The sequence below is a fragment of the Ursus maritimus genome, unplaced genomic scaffold (assembly GCF_017311325.1).
Source record: "Ursus maritimus isolate PB19 unplaced genomic scaffold, ASM1731132v1 scaffold_30, whole genome shotgun sequence".
Lineage (NCBI taxonomy): Eukaryota > Metazoa > Chordata > Mammalia > Carnivora > Ursidae > Ursus > Ursus maritimus.
Genome location: NW_024425564.1, coordinates 8,268,849 through 8,282,795, shown reverse-complemented (window position 1 = coordinate 8,282,795; position 13,947 = coordinate 8,268,849). Strand labels below are relative to the sequence as shown.

Genomic DNA, 13,947 nt, shown 5'->3' with positions numbered 1-13,947 from the left:
GCGGGAGGCGGGAGGCGGGAGGCGGGAGGCGGGAGGCGGGAGGCGGGAGACGAGACGCGGGATCCTAGAGCGGCCCGGAAGTGCTCCCTCCCCGAGCGCCCCGCGCGGCGGGCGGCCTCCTCGCTGAGGCGCATTGTTCCGGCTGGCGCGCTCCCGCCAACGCCGCGCTGCGGCTCTCCGCCTCCCGGCCTCGTTCGGCTCGCGTGAGTCGGCGCCGGACCCCGGGGCGGGCGTGGCTGGGAGAGGGCCGTGGAAGGTGAGCCTCCGCCCGCGGACGTCGCGCGGTGAGGGCGCGGGAGGACTGCGAGGTTGGACGGCCGCCCCCGGGGAGTAGCGGCCGTTGGTGGGACTGGGCAGGAAACGCCTGGAGTCTGACAGCCTCGGGGACGGGGAAGTTAAGCACGGAGTTCAGCCCCTCAGGTTTTGGTTCTGAGAGCGGGTTAAGGGGCTGTGAGCGGACTGGCTTTCGGGGGCAGGATCCTGGAGCCCTGACGTACGCGCACTCACGGGGACCCTGTTGCCGATGGGTGCTCCGGGGCTCCCTGTCCGTCACCCACCCGTGCCCAGGTGCCCGCCCCCTGCGCGTCCACCGTAGCGCCTGTCCAGCGGGAATGCGGCTTCGGGGCTGCACTTCCTGACATGGTGCGGACGTACAGGCCTCCTGGGTCGCAGGCACTGCCTGGGCTTCTGTGGATTCTGAGGCCTGTCCTCCCAAAGAACTTGACCTTAGGCAACTTACGTAACTTCCCCTGACCTCTGTTTTTTATCTCCGGCCGTTGTTATCCAACCTCAGAGGGTCCTCTGAGCATTAACTGTGGTCCTGTATTGAAAGCTTGAGTCCCAGGAAAGTAAGTTCATTAATCAAAGACAAGAACAGTTTCTATCCAATAGTCTAAGTTGACTTTTACATAATGAGTCTGAGCCTTTTAACAATTCTGAGTGAACTGTGTGGCCCCTAACTTCTCCATGAGCGCCCTAAGGTATTTTTATTGCTATTTCTTCACATTGAGAGACAGATTGAAAGAAGATAAAAAAACTGGCTGAAGGTCACACAATTAGTAAATGTTAGAGCCAAAATAAAACCCGGTTCCGAGTGACTTGAAAGTGTATGGTTTTTGCACATTATGACCTTATATTTCCCATTTTTCCCGTCCTTTGGTCCCCAAGTGACTTGACTCAGTAAAGAGCCTTGGAACCTGTGACAGTTGCTTATATAATCAATGCCTATCATTAGTTATTGCCATTTTTTCTATGTAAACGTCGATTTTTAATGCTTAGGAGGGAACCTTCCAAGGTGTTGCTAAAACGCAGCTCCAGCTGGAGGGTGTTTTTTTTTTTTTTTTTTTTTTTTTTTTAAGATTTTATTTATTTATGTGACAGAGAGACAGCCAGCGAGAGAGGGAACACTGCAGGGGAGAGGGAGAGGAAGAAGCAGGCTCCCAGCCAAGGAGCCCGATGTGGGACTCGATCCTGGAACACCGGGATCATGCCCTGAGCCGAAGGCAGACGCTTAACGACTGCGCCACCCAGGCGCCCCTGGAGGGTGTTTTTTTAAACTCTTCAGGGACAAGATGAATACAGATTCAGAGGAGCCTTTACCCCTGGATGTGCGAGGTCCTGAGATTTGGGAAGAACTTCTGACAGTCAAAGTGGAGATGGAAAGTCGCCTCCGAGCTCAGGAATCCAGGCTGAAACGTAGTAATCCCCTAGCGAGGGAAATTTTCCGAAGGCGCTTTCGACAGCTGTGCTACCAGGAGACCCCTGGACCCAGGGAGGCCCTTACCCGACTCCAGGAGCTTTGCCGCCAGTGGCTGAGGCCACATGTGAGCACAAAGGAGCAGATCGTGGAGCTGCTGGTGCTGGAGCAGTTCCTGACCATCCTGCCCGAGGAGCTGCAGGCCTGGGTGCGGGAGCACTGTCCAGAGAGTGGGGAAGAGGCTGTGATTTTGCTGGAGGATCTGGAGAGAGAGCTTGATGAACCACAACATGAGGTAGGAAGATTTGCCGGGAAGAAGTATATGTGCGTGATCCTTGAATCCTTTGTTTTGTATCCCCTTGACTAACTCTAACCCTGCTTCCTGCTTCTTCCAGGGAAGTGTTTCTTTAGACAGTTTTGTCTTCAGAAGTCACATCTCATCTCTGTTTCCAGATGGTAGCCCACACGCAGGGGCAAGAAGTCCCATCTGAGGAGACAGTACCTCTGGGAGCACAGACATCACTGAGCCTCCAGTCCCGGCCTGAGGAACCCCAGCTCACCCGTGGCACTGCTCAGCAGCCTCACCCTATTGGAGAGACAGGTGAGGGACAGGATTTTTCTGGTGCTGAACATATTCCCCCCCCGCCCCCCGCCCTGGTCAAGGAAAAACAAATATAAAGCCTAGACCTGGGGAACCAGGGGATCAGAAGTCCCTTTGCCAGGTGACAGCAATGCTCCCTGCTTCCGAGTGCGCTCACTGTGTCCCCTTGCCCCATGCTCAGGCTATACCCCCACCTCCCATTCTGGAGGGAGGCTCTCTGGTCTCCTGGTACATGGCACCTCAGGGAGACTTTCAGGAATCACTGTGGGGAGCAGCTTTAGAGAATCGGTGTGATAGACAAGGTTCAGATCCTGGCTTTGCCTTTGGAAGCTGCTGTACGTGGGCAGGCACCTAACCATTTGCTCAGTTCCCTCATCTCCAGATGGGATTGATCATAGTATTGCCTTAGTTTGCTTGGGCTCTCCTAATAAACCAGCACACACTGAGGGGCTCACACAGCAGACATTTATTTGTCTTCTCACAGCTCTGGAGGCTGAATGTCCAAGAGCAAGGGGCCTGCACGGTGGGTTTTTGGTGAGACCTGTCTTCCTGGCTTGCTGACGGCCACCTTCTTGCTTTGTTCTCACGTGTGCCTTTCTCTGTGCACTTGCCTGTTGGGCAGGGGAGAGAGAGTGAGGGGGAGAGAGAGAAAGCTCTAGTGTCTCTTCCCCTTATAAGGACATCAGTCCTATTGGATTAGGGCCCCACTCTTAATTACCTGAATTACCTTCCTAATAAGGCCCTGTTTCTAAATACAGTCAGGGCTTCAACATGTGACGGGGGAGGGGAGATGATACAATTCAGTTGAGCAAGTGCGCCCCACAGAAGGTGGTTGTGAGCCCTGAACACAAACAGCTGACAGAAAGCACTTGGCAGGCTGTCCCTCCAGGCCCACCCTTGCCAGTCTGGCTGACGTCTGCCGGGGAAAGCTGGGAAAGCAGGGAAAGCAGTGAGCATGCTCAGCAGGTGGCAGACTGGATGGGGGAGTCCAGTGGAACCAGCCTTTGCCACTTCCTGGCAGGTGACTGTGGCCCGTCCAGTCTTGAGCACATGGGGCCAAGCCGGCTGCCTTCCTGTCTTGGCTGTCCCCGCCACAGCTGGCCCAGCTTCCATCTGATTTCGCACACCAGACATCATCACCTCTTATGGCCGGTTTAGCCGTCTTAACAGTTGATGTGCAGTGTGTCTGCTGTTCCCATTTTCACACCATCCCCATGTGGATCAAAGCCGCGACTTCCCTTGCTGCTCTGCCTCCTGCCTCTGTTTATTTTGTCTGCCCTAGCAATCGTACGGTTATCCTGGATTTCTGCCACTTGGAACACATCTCTTGACCTAAATTAAAAAGATATTTTTGAGTGACTTCTGTTGCTCTGCAGACCTTCTTCTGGCTCCTGAGACCTCATCAGATTAAAAGTCCTTTGGTTTCTGGGCCCCTGGGTGGTCAGTCCTTTAAGCGTCTGATTTTTGATTTCGGCTCGGGTCATGATCTCAGGGCTTCTTACTCAGTGTGGAGTCTGCTGGAGATTTTCTCTCTCTCCGTCTGCCCTTCCCCACACTTTTGCACTCTCTCTCTCTTTCTATAAGATAAATATGTCTTTTAAAAAATCCTTTGGTTTCATTTTCCTCCTTCATGAACATCTTTGCAGTCTGTCCTTTTGTTTCTTCCTCATCTCCCTATGAACTTGAAGTTTTTATTTTCCAGCCATCTTTTCCTTTCTTCAGCCTTCCAAACTGCATCTAGAACCGTACTGGGAACCCCTTCTTTCAGGAAGCACATCTGAGCAAGTCTTTCCTCCTGTTCATCCAGTTGGTCCCTCCCTCCCTTCATGCAGTCATCCATTAAGCATTTCTATGGCCACAGGAGAGTATCCTGAGGGCATCTACAAATCCATTCTCTTACGGGACTATCACTGCCGGTGTGTGTCTTCAGGAAAAGCCAGTTTTGCACAGCGATTTAGTAAGTGTTTGAAATTACAAGGACCCAATCCAAGTTCCAGCTTTTCAAATTTTTTTAAACTAAGCAACATTTAAGGTTACTTTGTATCACTGGTTTTGAATTTTCTTTTAGAACTGCTGATGATAAAAAGTCCATATAGTATAGAAGTTTATATAGTAAAACATGAAAGTTCTCCAAAGTTTATTCCACTGCTGTCAGATTGCTGGTCTTTTCCAGACTTTCTCTACACGTCTCGCTATTCACTTCTTTCAAGAGGTGCTGTAGTAACATCAGGGCCTTTTGTGGTGCGTTAGTTTGATGACGTACGTGACAGTGCTTTGTGAGTCACAGAAGGCTGTGCAAGTGGTAATAGAAGGTGAGAAATGTCCTTGTTTTTATATTCTACCCAGTTCTCGTGTACATTTCAACTATAAGTGTGAATTTGGGGCAGAAGGGCAGTAATGATCCCACTCGTGGCCTGTTTCTTCTCTGTAGACGCATTTCTGTTTTCCAAACCCATTGTCATCCCCCAGCTAGAAGGAGTGGGAGAACACGGTCTAACAACAGAGGAGTCCGCAGAGGCTCCTGTTTAGGTGTGTGAGGGACAGTACAGTCAGGTGTGGGAGAAAGAGCTGGATGTTTGGTAAAAAAAGGAAGGCTGGAGGCTGTTCTCCTTGGGCTCTCTGGTTTGCAGGGTGGAAATCTGTTGGTTCACAGGCTCCTTGGGAGCTTTCCAGGTGTAAGCTGAAACCAGCCCCCTCGTGTGGGGGGAAGGGAGAGACCGAAGACAGCAGGTAGATGGGGGTTTTATTTTTTTTTAATTAAAAAAATTTTTTTTTAAAAAGATTTTATTTATTTATTTGCCAGAGATAGAGACAGCCAGCGAGAGAGGGAGCACAAGCAGGGGGAGTGGGAGAAGACGAAGCAGGCTCCCAGCGGAGGAGCCCGATGCGGGGCTTGATCCCAGGACTCTGAGCCGAAGGCAGATGCTTAATGACTGAGCCACCCAGGCGCCCCTAGATGGTGGTTTTAATAAGCAAAGGAGGCTTACACGGGAGGCCCTTCCTGGGTGGTGGCAAAGTGAGTAGATCTCCACACCCACCTGCCAAATCATAAAAGTTTATACAGAGGCCTTACCTGCTTCAGTCGTGTGTATTGTCCAGATGGTGTTGTCCCCCTGTCACTGTCACTGGCCTTGGGGCGGCTCCTGGAGTGGGGCAGGCAAGTGTAACTCACATTCCAGGGACAGAGGAGGGGGTGAGGAACTTCCAGTGGTCAGGGTCCAGCTCATGGGTCACTTGGCAGTCATGTCTTCGTGATGGCTTCCCCCAGTAGTCCTACCCGCAGAGACGGAGACATCCTGAGGATACCACAGGACTGCTCCGTAATGTTTAGACAGTTTGGGTCTGTTTGTTTCCATTCTTGCCTTCAACTCCTACAGGCCTGATGGGGTTGGTTGGACAACTATCCAGTATGGGCTGGTTCTGTTGGGAGTGTTTGTCTCAGGTGCCCGTCCCTGGGCCATCATTTGAGGCCATAGTAGTAGGATTGGTTTCAGTGCTTTCTTTTATTCATTCAACAAATACTTATTAAAAACTGCCTTGTGCCAGTCATGATTCAAGGAACAAAAGATCCCGCTGTCATAGAGATTAGATTGTGGCAAGGGGGAGACAAACAGGGAGGTTGATGCAGGGTGTTAGAAGGTGGTAAGCTGTGGAATGGGGTGGAACGGGAGCAGGGAGGGAGACTGTTAGTACGGTGGGTGGCGAGCTGATTGCAGTAGTAAGTAGAAGTACGGAAGTGGGCGCTGAACGAAAACTTGAAGGAATGAGGGAGGGAGACTTGCTGTCATCTGAGCGGAGCCAGCAAAGGCCCTATGCAGGGAGTACACCTGTGGTGGTGCTGATTTCACAGTTGTTGAGTACTCCCGACGCCCCTGGAATGGCAGGATTGAACACTGACCCCATGAAGGAATGAATGAGTACATGGGGTGACTTCCCCTGCTCACTTCGAGCCACCCCACCTCAAAAGGAGGGAATTTTGTTTTTTTTTTTTTTAAGATTTATTTACTTGTTTTCTAGAGAGCATGTGTGCGAATGGGGGTAGGGGCAGAGGGACAGAGAGACCCTGTGAGGTCAAGCAGACTCTGTGCTGAACGTAGAGCCTGATGCAGGGCTCGATTCCAGGACCCCGAGATCATGACCTTGACTGAGCTACCCAGGCGCCCCGTGGTGAGGGAGTTCTAAGGGAGAACTAAGAGAAGCCACCCTGATCTTGACCCACCCCTCCCCACGAAGACGTAGAAGGAATTCTTTCTAGGCCCAGGCCACATAAGGTCGGGCTGAGCTGCATTTTGCCGAAGAGGCCAGACTTCCTTGTTACCTGGAGGAAGGTGTTACCACACTGACCCTGCTGTTTCTAACCTCCTCTCTGCTCTGTGATGTGGCGTCATACCAGGTTAGAAGCACCCTGTCCTTCTGTGCACGCAGTGACCCTCCCATAGACTCAGGGAACAAGTGACATTTGCCTGGTCTTTTCTGTTTCAGATGGAATGACCAGGGCTGAGGACAGAGAGCTGGTGCTGAGGAAAGACTGTCCTAAGATAGCGGAGTCCCATGGGGAGATATTTGATGGACAGACCTGGGAGGAATCCCCCCAGGATCCCGGACATGGAGAGGTTGGTGACCCTGAGGGTTGGGCAGCAGGGCGCTGGGGCAGCCCCCCAGGGGAGGGACGGCACAAGTGTGATGTGTGTGGGAAGAGCTTTGCCCAGAGTTCAGGCCTTGTTCGCCATCAGAGAATCCACACTGGAGAGAGACCCTATGAGTGTAATGAGTGTGGGAAGACCTTTAGTCGGAGCTCTGGTCTTTTCAATCACCGGGGGATCCACAACATACAGAAACGGTACCGTTGTGCGGAGTGCGGGAAGGCCTTCAGTCAGAGTGCGGGTCTGATCCAGCATCAGAGAACCCACAGGGGAGAGAGGCCCCATCAGTGCGGCCAGTGCGGGAAGAGCTACAGTCGGCGGTCGTTCCTCATCGAGCACCAGAGGAGCCACACGGGCGAGCGGCCTCACCAGTGCAGCAAGTGTGGGAAGAGCTTCAACCGCCACTGCAACCTCATCCGCCATCAGAAGACCCACGTGGCAGCAGCGCTGGTCTGATCGTCGCTGGGTACAGGTTTCCTGGATCACTGGCCAAGTCCCCTGGGGGAGGCTAAGCTAGAAAACGTCTTTCCTCACGTCCCCACTACGTGTGATTTGGAACAAGTACTGATCTGCGGTCTGGGCACATCCGAAGAGGAAGGTGCGGGTGTTGGAGCTGCTGCTTTGCGTTTGGTTCCTTTCCTGCGTCCCCACCCCTCGGAGGTGCTCACTTTGAGACGGCTGCTGGACCGTCCCAGGCCTGTCGTAAACAGCGCTGTGGGGCCGCGTGCCTGCGGGTCTGTATCTGCGTGGAATTCCCTAAGAGCACACAGAGCTCTGCTGACGGTTTGCAGGAAATGGGTCTGTGGCGTCCTGTGACCAGCACCTCCAGGCCACCCCCTTCCCCTCTCGCTGCTTCCCCGGTACCCGCGGGGCGCTTCCTCGGGACAGCGACCCGCGCTGTTTGCAGACTGCTTCCGTTTCCAGAAGCCCAGCTGGCAGGAAAGTGGCGCCATCATTTCCCGTGTGACAGACGAGGAAGACGTGAGGAGTCAGGGTCTGAAACCTGGACTTTTGTTGTGGAATAATTTAAGCTCGTAGAAACGATAGAGTTTTCATATGCTCTTCACCCCCGATCCGTGTTTTTGGTTAAAGCCCCGGCTTTGGGCTTCACACCCCAGGGGTTTGTGCTGCTGTCCTGCTTCACTGGGATTGTCAGGCTGTGTCCGTGGAGCTCGGAGCTCCGTCACCCGCCGGCCACCTTGTGCTCGTCCGTCAGGTCCGCAGCTTTGCAGGCCGTCTGTGTCCTGAGTCCTAGGCCACCCCAGGGAGTTGGGTCACCAGCCACAAGAAGGCGCTTGTATTTTTATTTATTTAAAAATTTTATTTATTTGGACTGAGCCCAAGGCAGCTGCTTAACCGACTGAGCAACCCAGGTGCCTCCACAGCCCCTTCTTGATCCAAGTCTCCCTCTTTTTTTTCTCATTTCTCTACTGAATGGGTGGCCCAGAAAGTTGGATTTTAAGTTCAAGGTATCATCAACTGTTTCCCATCGCAGAGATAAATTACCGAATGCAAGCATTACCTACAAATTACACACAACGCCATTTTGAGGCAGGGCATCCATTTCCCTCGCTGTTGGGGAAAGTTCTAGTGCTGCCAGAAGCCCAAGATGAATTTCCGCATCACAGTAGGCTTAAACATAGGCCCTGGCATGAAATACAGAGATGGTCTGAAGATTGACTGTTGCTGATTACATTAGGAGTCCCCTGTCTTGTGTGAGTTCAGATTCAAAAGTTCAACTCTGAAAGTTGGCTGTCCTCATCCCTTGTTGTTTCTCCAAACCATGTGGTGCACTGGGGACACTGAGGACTCGGAGCCAGGTCCCTGGGGTGGAGTCCCTGCCCAGTGAATTCTGCAGGGTGGGGCCTTTGATAAATCACGTGGAGTGGATTTCCGAGAAGCAGAGCCTGAGTTGGGATTCAGGGTCAGGGGATTTACTGCGGAGGAGTAACCGCAGGGCATGGGGGAGGCAGGACATGGAGGAGGAGAGGGCTGAGCAAGATGTGGTCTCACAGTTAAGCTTTAGCCTACTTTGGAGGAAGGGCGTCTGGAACAAAACGCCCTGGACGCAAGGGGCCAGCCTTGTTTCTCCTCACTCAGCACTCATGGATCGAGGGCAGCCCCGGGGAGTCGGGCAGCTGCCCTTGTCCAAGGCCAACTCTGCAGAGAAGCGATGGGTTTGAGCCTTTAGCAGCCAGCGCTCACAGGGGCCAGGAGAGGGGTGCCCTGGCTGGGTGCGGGGCAGGATGCAGGACCACGGGCATCTCTCACCGCGCTCGGCCTCTTAGGCCTGTTCCTGCACCTGCCTGCCCCCTTTGCACGGTTGTTCCGAGGAGTAGCAGATAGCAGTGATTCAGAAGGACACGGTGATCTCTAAAATACACATCAAGTGAAGAGAAGGGGACGTGACTACTAAATTTGAATATGATCTATAACAAGACAAAGGGAGGGTTGCACAGCAGTGAGAGACCTCCTAGGTTAGTGTTCGTGGGACTGTTTCTTTTACCTCAATTCTTTACAAAAGTATATTACAGACTGGTGTCATGTGGGCTTTAGAAATAAATTAATATTTGGATCAGGGGCAGAGAGTAAGTTAATATTAAAAAGGGACGATGTGTCCTGAGTGGAATTCCGTGTTTTCCCTGAACTGAGCGTTTAGTTGACGTGTAACATAAATTTGCTCTGCCACAGTCTCTCCACTAAACCAGTTTAGGAGTTCTCCCCTCCCAGTGGCTTTCCTCTCCTGCTCAATCCCCTGGCCTGGTGGGCTGGTGCAAGGCTCAGGCTCCATCATGGCACAGGGCAGGCAGGCAGGTCACACAGCAGCCGTGTATCTCCCACAGTTCTGGAGACAGGGAGGTCAGCATCAGGGCACCAGCTGAGGCTTAGGTGGCTGCGCCTTCCTTTGTGCTCACATGACCTGTCTTGTGTGTGCCTGGGGGAGGTGGGGAGGAAGGGAGAGAGACAGACAGACAGATAAACTGAGGGTCAGAGACAGGCAGACAGACACAGAAAGCAAGCTTCTTAAAAGAGCATTAATCCCCACCCTCATTCTGACCCTAATTACCTCCCAAAGGCCCCATTTCCAAATACCATCACATTGTGGGGGTTAATTTTAACGTATGCGTGTAAAGGGGGGGACACACACATATTCTGTCCATAACACCACCCCACTGCCTCCAGTGGCTGCTCTCAACACATCTCCATCTGTTTCTTCAGCTCTGCCTGAGAACTAAACACCTGTATCTTTATATAATCCTGTTACTGTGAATAAGGTGTTTTATTTCTTCCTTTGCTCATTTCTCTAATTGTGATGCACTAGCCAATCTCTCCAGCACAGTGTGCAGCAGAAGTCATACTAATAGTCATCCTTGTCTTATTCCTAATTTTGAATGGATGTATCTAATGATTTGGCAAAAAATCACATTTTCTGTGTGTTTCTGATAATTATGCTCATAACATTGAGAGTTTTCTCTCTTTTGCAAGAATTCATTGTCGCGAATGATTTCTTCTAGAGAATATTAGCTTAGTATTTCTTTCCTGTCCTTTTCTTTTTAAAAAATTATTTCCTTTGATATCCTGTATACAGAATTGGATTAATTATAATCCTTGGTATGATTCATGACACACTGTCATCATTGGTCCATGAATACCATGCTTTTGATTATTAGTTTGGTAACTTAGGTAATTTAGTACTTAGCGCTCATTAATGTGTCATTAAACACAAAACAAAAGATCTTGAAAAACACCTGTATGGCCAATCACTTGGCACCCCTCATCTTTGTCACCCGAATTTCCGAATTAAAGGACATCATCTCGAATCCTGATTTTATAATTTCTTGTTTTCCTATTTATATACTTTTATTGCATATAGTTGCATTCCTAAAAACTATAATTTTTAATTGAGTTTAATAACTCTTTATAAAATTTCCTGTGTTCAATCTTATCTTTTAACTCATCAATTTAATCCAATTGTGTTTATTTTGATTATCAGTTTATTGCTACCACCCAGTTTTGTCTAATTTATTTTCCATGATCTTTCTTTAATTTTTTCTCAGTTCCTGTTTTATGTTGGCTAATTTTCTTCTCTTTCCCCCATTTACACGTTTGAAAATTACCCATTCTTCATCTTTCGTTTTACTGGTGACACACAAAATTTCAGTATGCCCACCTGACTTGTGAGATTATGAAACTAATCCGTGTGTGCCCTTCTGCGTGATACTGCACTAAACTTGAATGCCTCCAACTGTTGATTAGTATTGTAGTTACACTTGACCTCAAGTTGACCTTGTCATAATTATTACTGGGTTTTTATACTCAATGACTGATTAGATTTTCAGGTATGTGTTTTAACACATTGGTTTTACTCACTGAGGCTTTCTTGGAGACTCGTTTTTCTTGTCACTGGAGCATGCCTTTCTGTGATTTGGCATTGGCCAGTTCCCTTGGCTTTGTGTGAACATGTTTTGATTTTACTCTCCCCCTTGAATGTTGGTTTCCGTGTATTTGCACTGAGAGAACCCTCATGAACTCAGTCTGCTGGGAAAGCTAAAAATTTTTTTTTCACCACTTTGAAGTGCTCCTCCAATTTGAGATTTAGGTCATCTGTCAGTTCTTGCAATTCTCAGTCCACGTCTCCCTCAAAGTTCTCTTGGCTCTCCTGTTACTTGTGTGGATTGGGCTTTCTCATGCTGTTGGCCAGGTCTCTTCCTCCCATTGTGTTTTGCTGATCTTCATCTCTCTGTGGAATATGTCTATCTTATTCTCCATGAGCTTTATTCAATATGTTGTTCATTTAACATGTGAGATTTTCATCTCAATGCCCATATATTTCATTTCCTAATGTTTCATTTGATTCTTTTGCAGATCGGTCTGCTCTTCTCAGTTTATATCCTGTTCTTCCATTTATGGCTTCTAGATGTCTAAAAAATATTTAAATGTTCTAAATACATCTTACTGTTTCCTTCAGATCATTATGTTATCTTGTGGCAGTGCCCTGTGTTCTAGGGCATGGAAGTGTCACTATGGGGTGGTTCTTTTTTTGAAGATTTTATTTATTTATTTATTTATTTATTTATTTATTTATTTAGGGGGGGAGAGAGCATGAGCAGGGGGAGGGGGAGGGGCAAAGGGAGAGGGAGAAGCAGACCCCCTGCTGAGCAGGGAGCCTGATGCAGGGCTCAGTCCCAGGACCCCAGGTGCCCCTGTTTGTTGTGGTTTTAACATAGATCCCCAGATTCCCTTACACTCCCACCTTCCAAACACAGAATCTAATTCCATTCTCCTTGAGTGTGAGCTGAATTTATCCTCTGGTTCAAAGATTCCTTCCTCATCTGTGCCCAGTTTTCCAAGAAGCCCATCAAAGGCATTCTTCATTTCTGTTACAGTGCTTTTCATGTCTAGCATTTCTTTTTTGGTTCTTTCCGAGGATTTCTATCTGTCTGCTGACATTGCCAATGCACCTGTTGCACACTGCTTTATCTGTTAGAGCCCTTAGCATATTCTTCATAGTTATTTTAAATTCATGGTCTGATTATTTTAGCATTCCTTCCATGTGTTCTGATGCCTGTGCTGTCTTTTCAAATTGTGTTTTTTGCCTTCTGGTATGTCTTGTAATTTTTTTCTTGAAAGCGAGACAAGATGTACTAAGTAGAAGGAAGTGCTTTCAAAGAGACTTTAGCAATGTGGTGGCAAGGTGTGGGAAGCATTCTGTTATTATTATTAATTAATTAATTAATTTGTCTTAGAGTGTGCACACATGAGCAGAGTGGGGGAGAGTTGGGGGGAGGTGCAGAGAGAGAATCCCAAGCAGACTCTACCCTCAGCACAGAGCCTTAGTTGGGGGCTCAGTCCCATGGCCCTGAGATCATGACCTGAGTCAAATCAAGAGTGGGGCACTTAACCAGCTGAGCCACCCAGGTGCCCCAAAAGCATTCTGTTATTAAAAACAAGACAGGGGTGACTGGACAGGCTAGAGCTTGCTGAATTGGGGATTTCTCTTCCCCCAGGTCAGTGAGGATCTGATAGCACCCCAGCAGGTTAGTCTCCCCTGAAGGCAGGCCTTATTAAAAAGAACAGAATGCTCTGGTGTCTCTAAAAATGGTTCCCTTTCCTCCCCTCCAGCTAGAAGCACAAGGGCATTATTCTCTACTATTTCCTGTAGAAAGCTGGTCAAGCTCCTGGAGGTAAAACATACAGTATTGCTGCGGCCTCCCCGTGACTGGAGCTCCCTGGAGGTGTTCTCTCTCAGAGTTGCCCACGCTGAGCCTCCAGCCATTCCTCCCTTTGTGTTCGGGCTTCCCTACCCTCGCTTGGTGGTATCCGGTTTTTACCCTCAAGTTTCTGCGTCCTACACCTTCCCTCCCTGGATTCATCTGCCTGTCTCTCAGTCATGGGCCCAGCAGTTTGCCATGTCCTCCCCGCTCTCCTGCATCCAGAAGAGTTAACTGATTTCTCAGTGTGTTCAGGACAGACCGGTAACTTGCAGGCTCCTCACATGCAGAACCAGGAACCCGCCACTGTGTGTGAGCAGAGTTCAGCCACTCGCTTCTCACAGCTAGACTGTGGCGGCTGTGTGACATGTGGGGCTAGATACGGAAACACAGGGTGTCCAGCTGCCTCTCAGGTCGTTCCTGCGGGGAGTGAGCCACCATGGCTTCACACTCGGTGAGCTGGGTGATCAGGCCCTGGAAGAACTGAGGCCTCCTGCCGCCAGCAGTGCTAGCGAGCCCTGTTGAAGTCCTCCGGCCCCAGTTCAGGACAATGGCGGCCTTGGCTGATACCTTGACTGGAATCACATGGAAGACCCTGAGCTAGAATTACCCCCTTATCATATTCCTGAGTTCCTGAACTACAGAAATTGTGAAAGATAATAAATGTCATTTCTAGCCACTGAATTTTGAGGTAGTATGTTATACAGAAATAGGGACGCCTGGGTGGCTCAGTTGGTTAAGTGTCTACCTTTAGCTTAGGTCATGATCTCAGGGTCCTGGGATCGAGTCCTTTGT

General features: G+C 49.8%; 1 protein-coding gene across 1 annotated transcript; it reads left to right on the top strand.

Moving 5' to 3' along the window:
• The first annotated feature begins 1,466 nt into the window (after positions 1–1,466).
• On the top strand, positions 1,467–10,758 carry ZSCAN9 (zinc finger and SCAN domain containing 9). The gene is made up of 3 exons (XM_008711524.2): positions 1,467–1,991; positions 2,150–2,297; positions 6,780–10,758. The coding sequence occupies exons 1-3, from the start codon at positions 1,572–1,574 to the stop codon at positions 7,394–7,396; spliced, it is 1,185 nt and encodes a 394-aa protein (XP_008709746.2). The 5' UTR covers positions 1,467–1,571; the 3' UTR covers positions 7,397–10,758.
• The last annotated feature ends 3,189 nt before the right edge of the window (positions 10,759–13,947 follow it).

Excerpts from the sequence above, each read along its gene's own strand:
- ZSCAN9 (XM_008711524.2), top strand. The coding sequence starts at position 1,572 with ATGAATACAGATTCAGAGGAGCCTTTACCCCTGGATGTGCGAGGTCCT. Across the intron at positions 1,992-2,149 it reads TTGATGAACCACAACATGAG|ATGGTAGCCCACACGCAGGG; the intron begins GTAGGAAGATTT and ends CTCTGTTTCCAG. Across the intron at positions 2,298-6,779 it reads TCACCCTATTGGAGAGACAG|ATGGAATGACCAGGGCTGAG; the intron begins GTGAGGGACAGG and ends TTTCTGTTTCAG.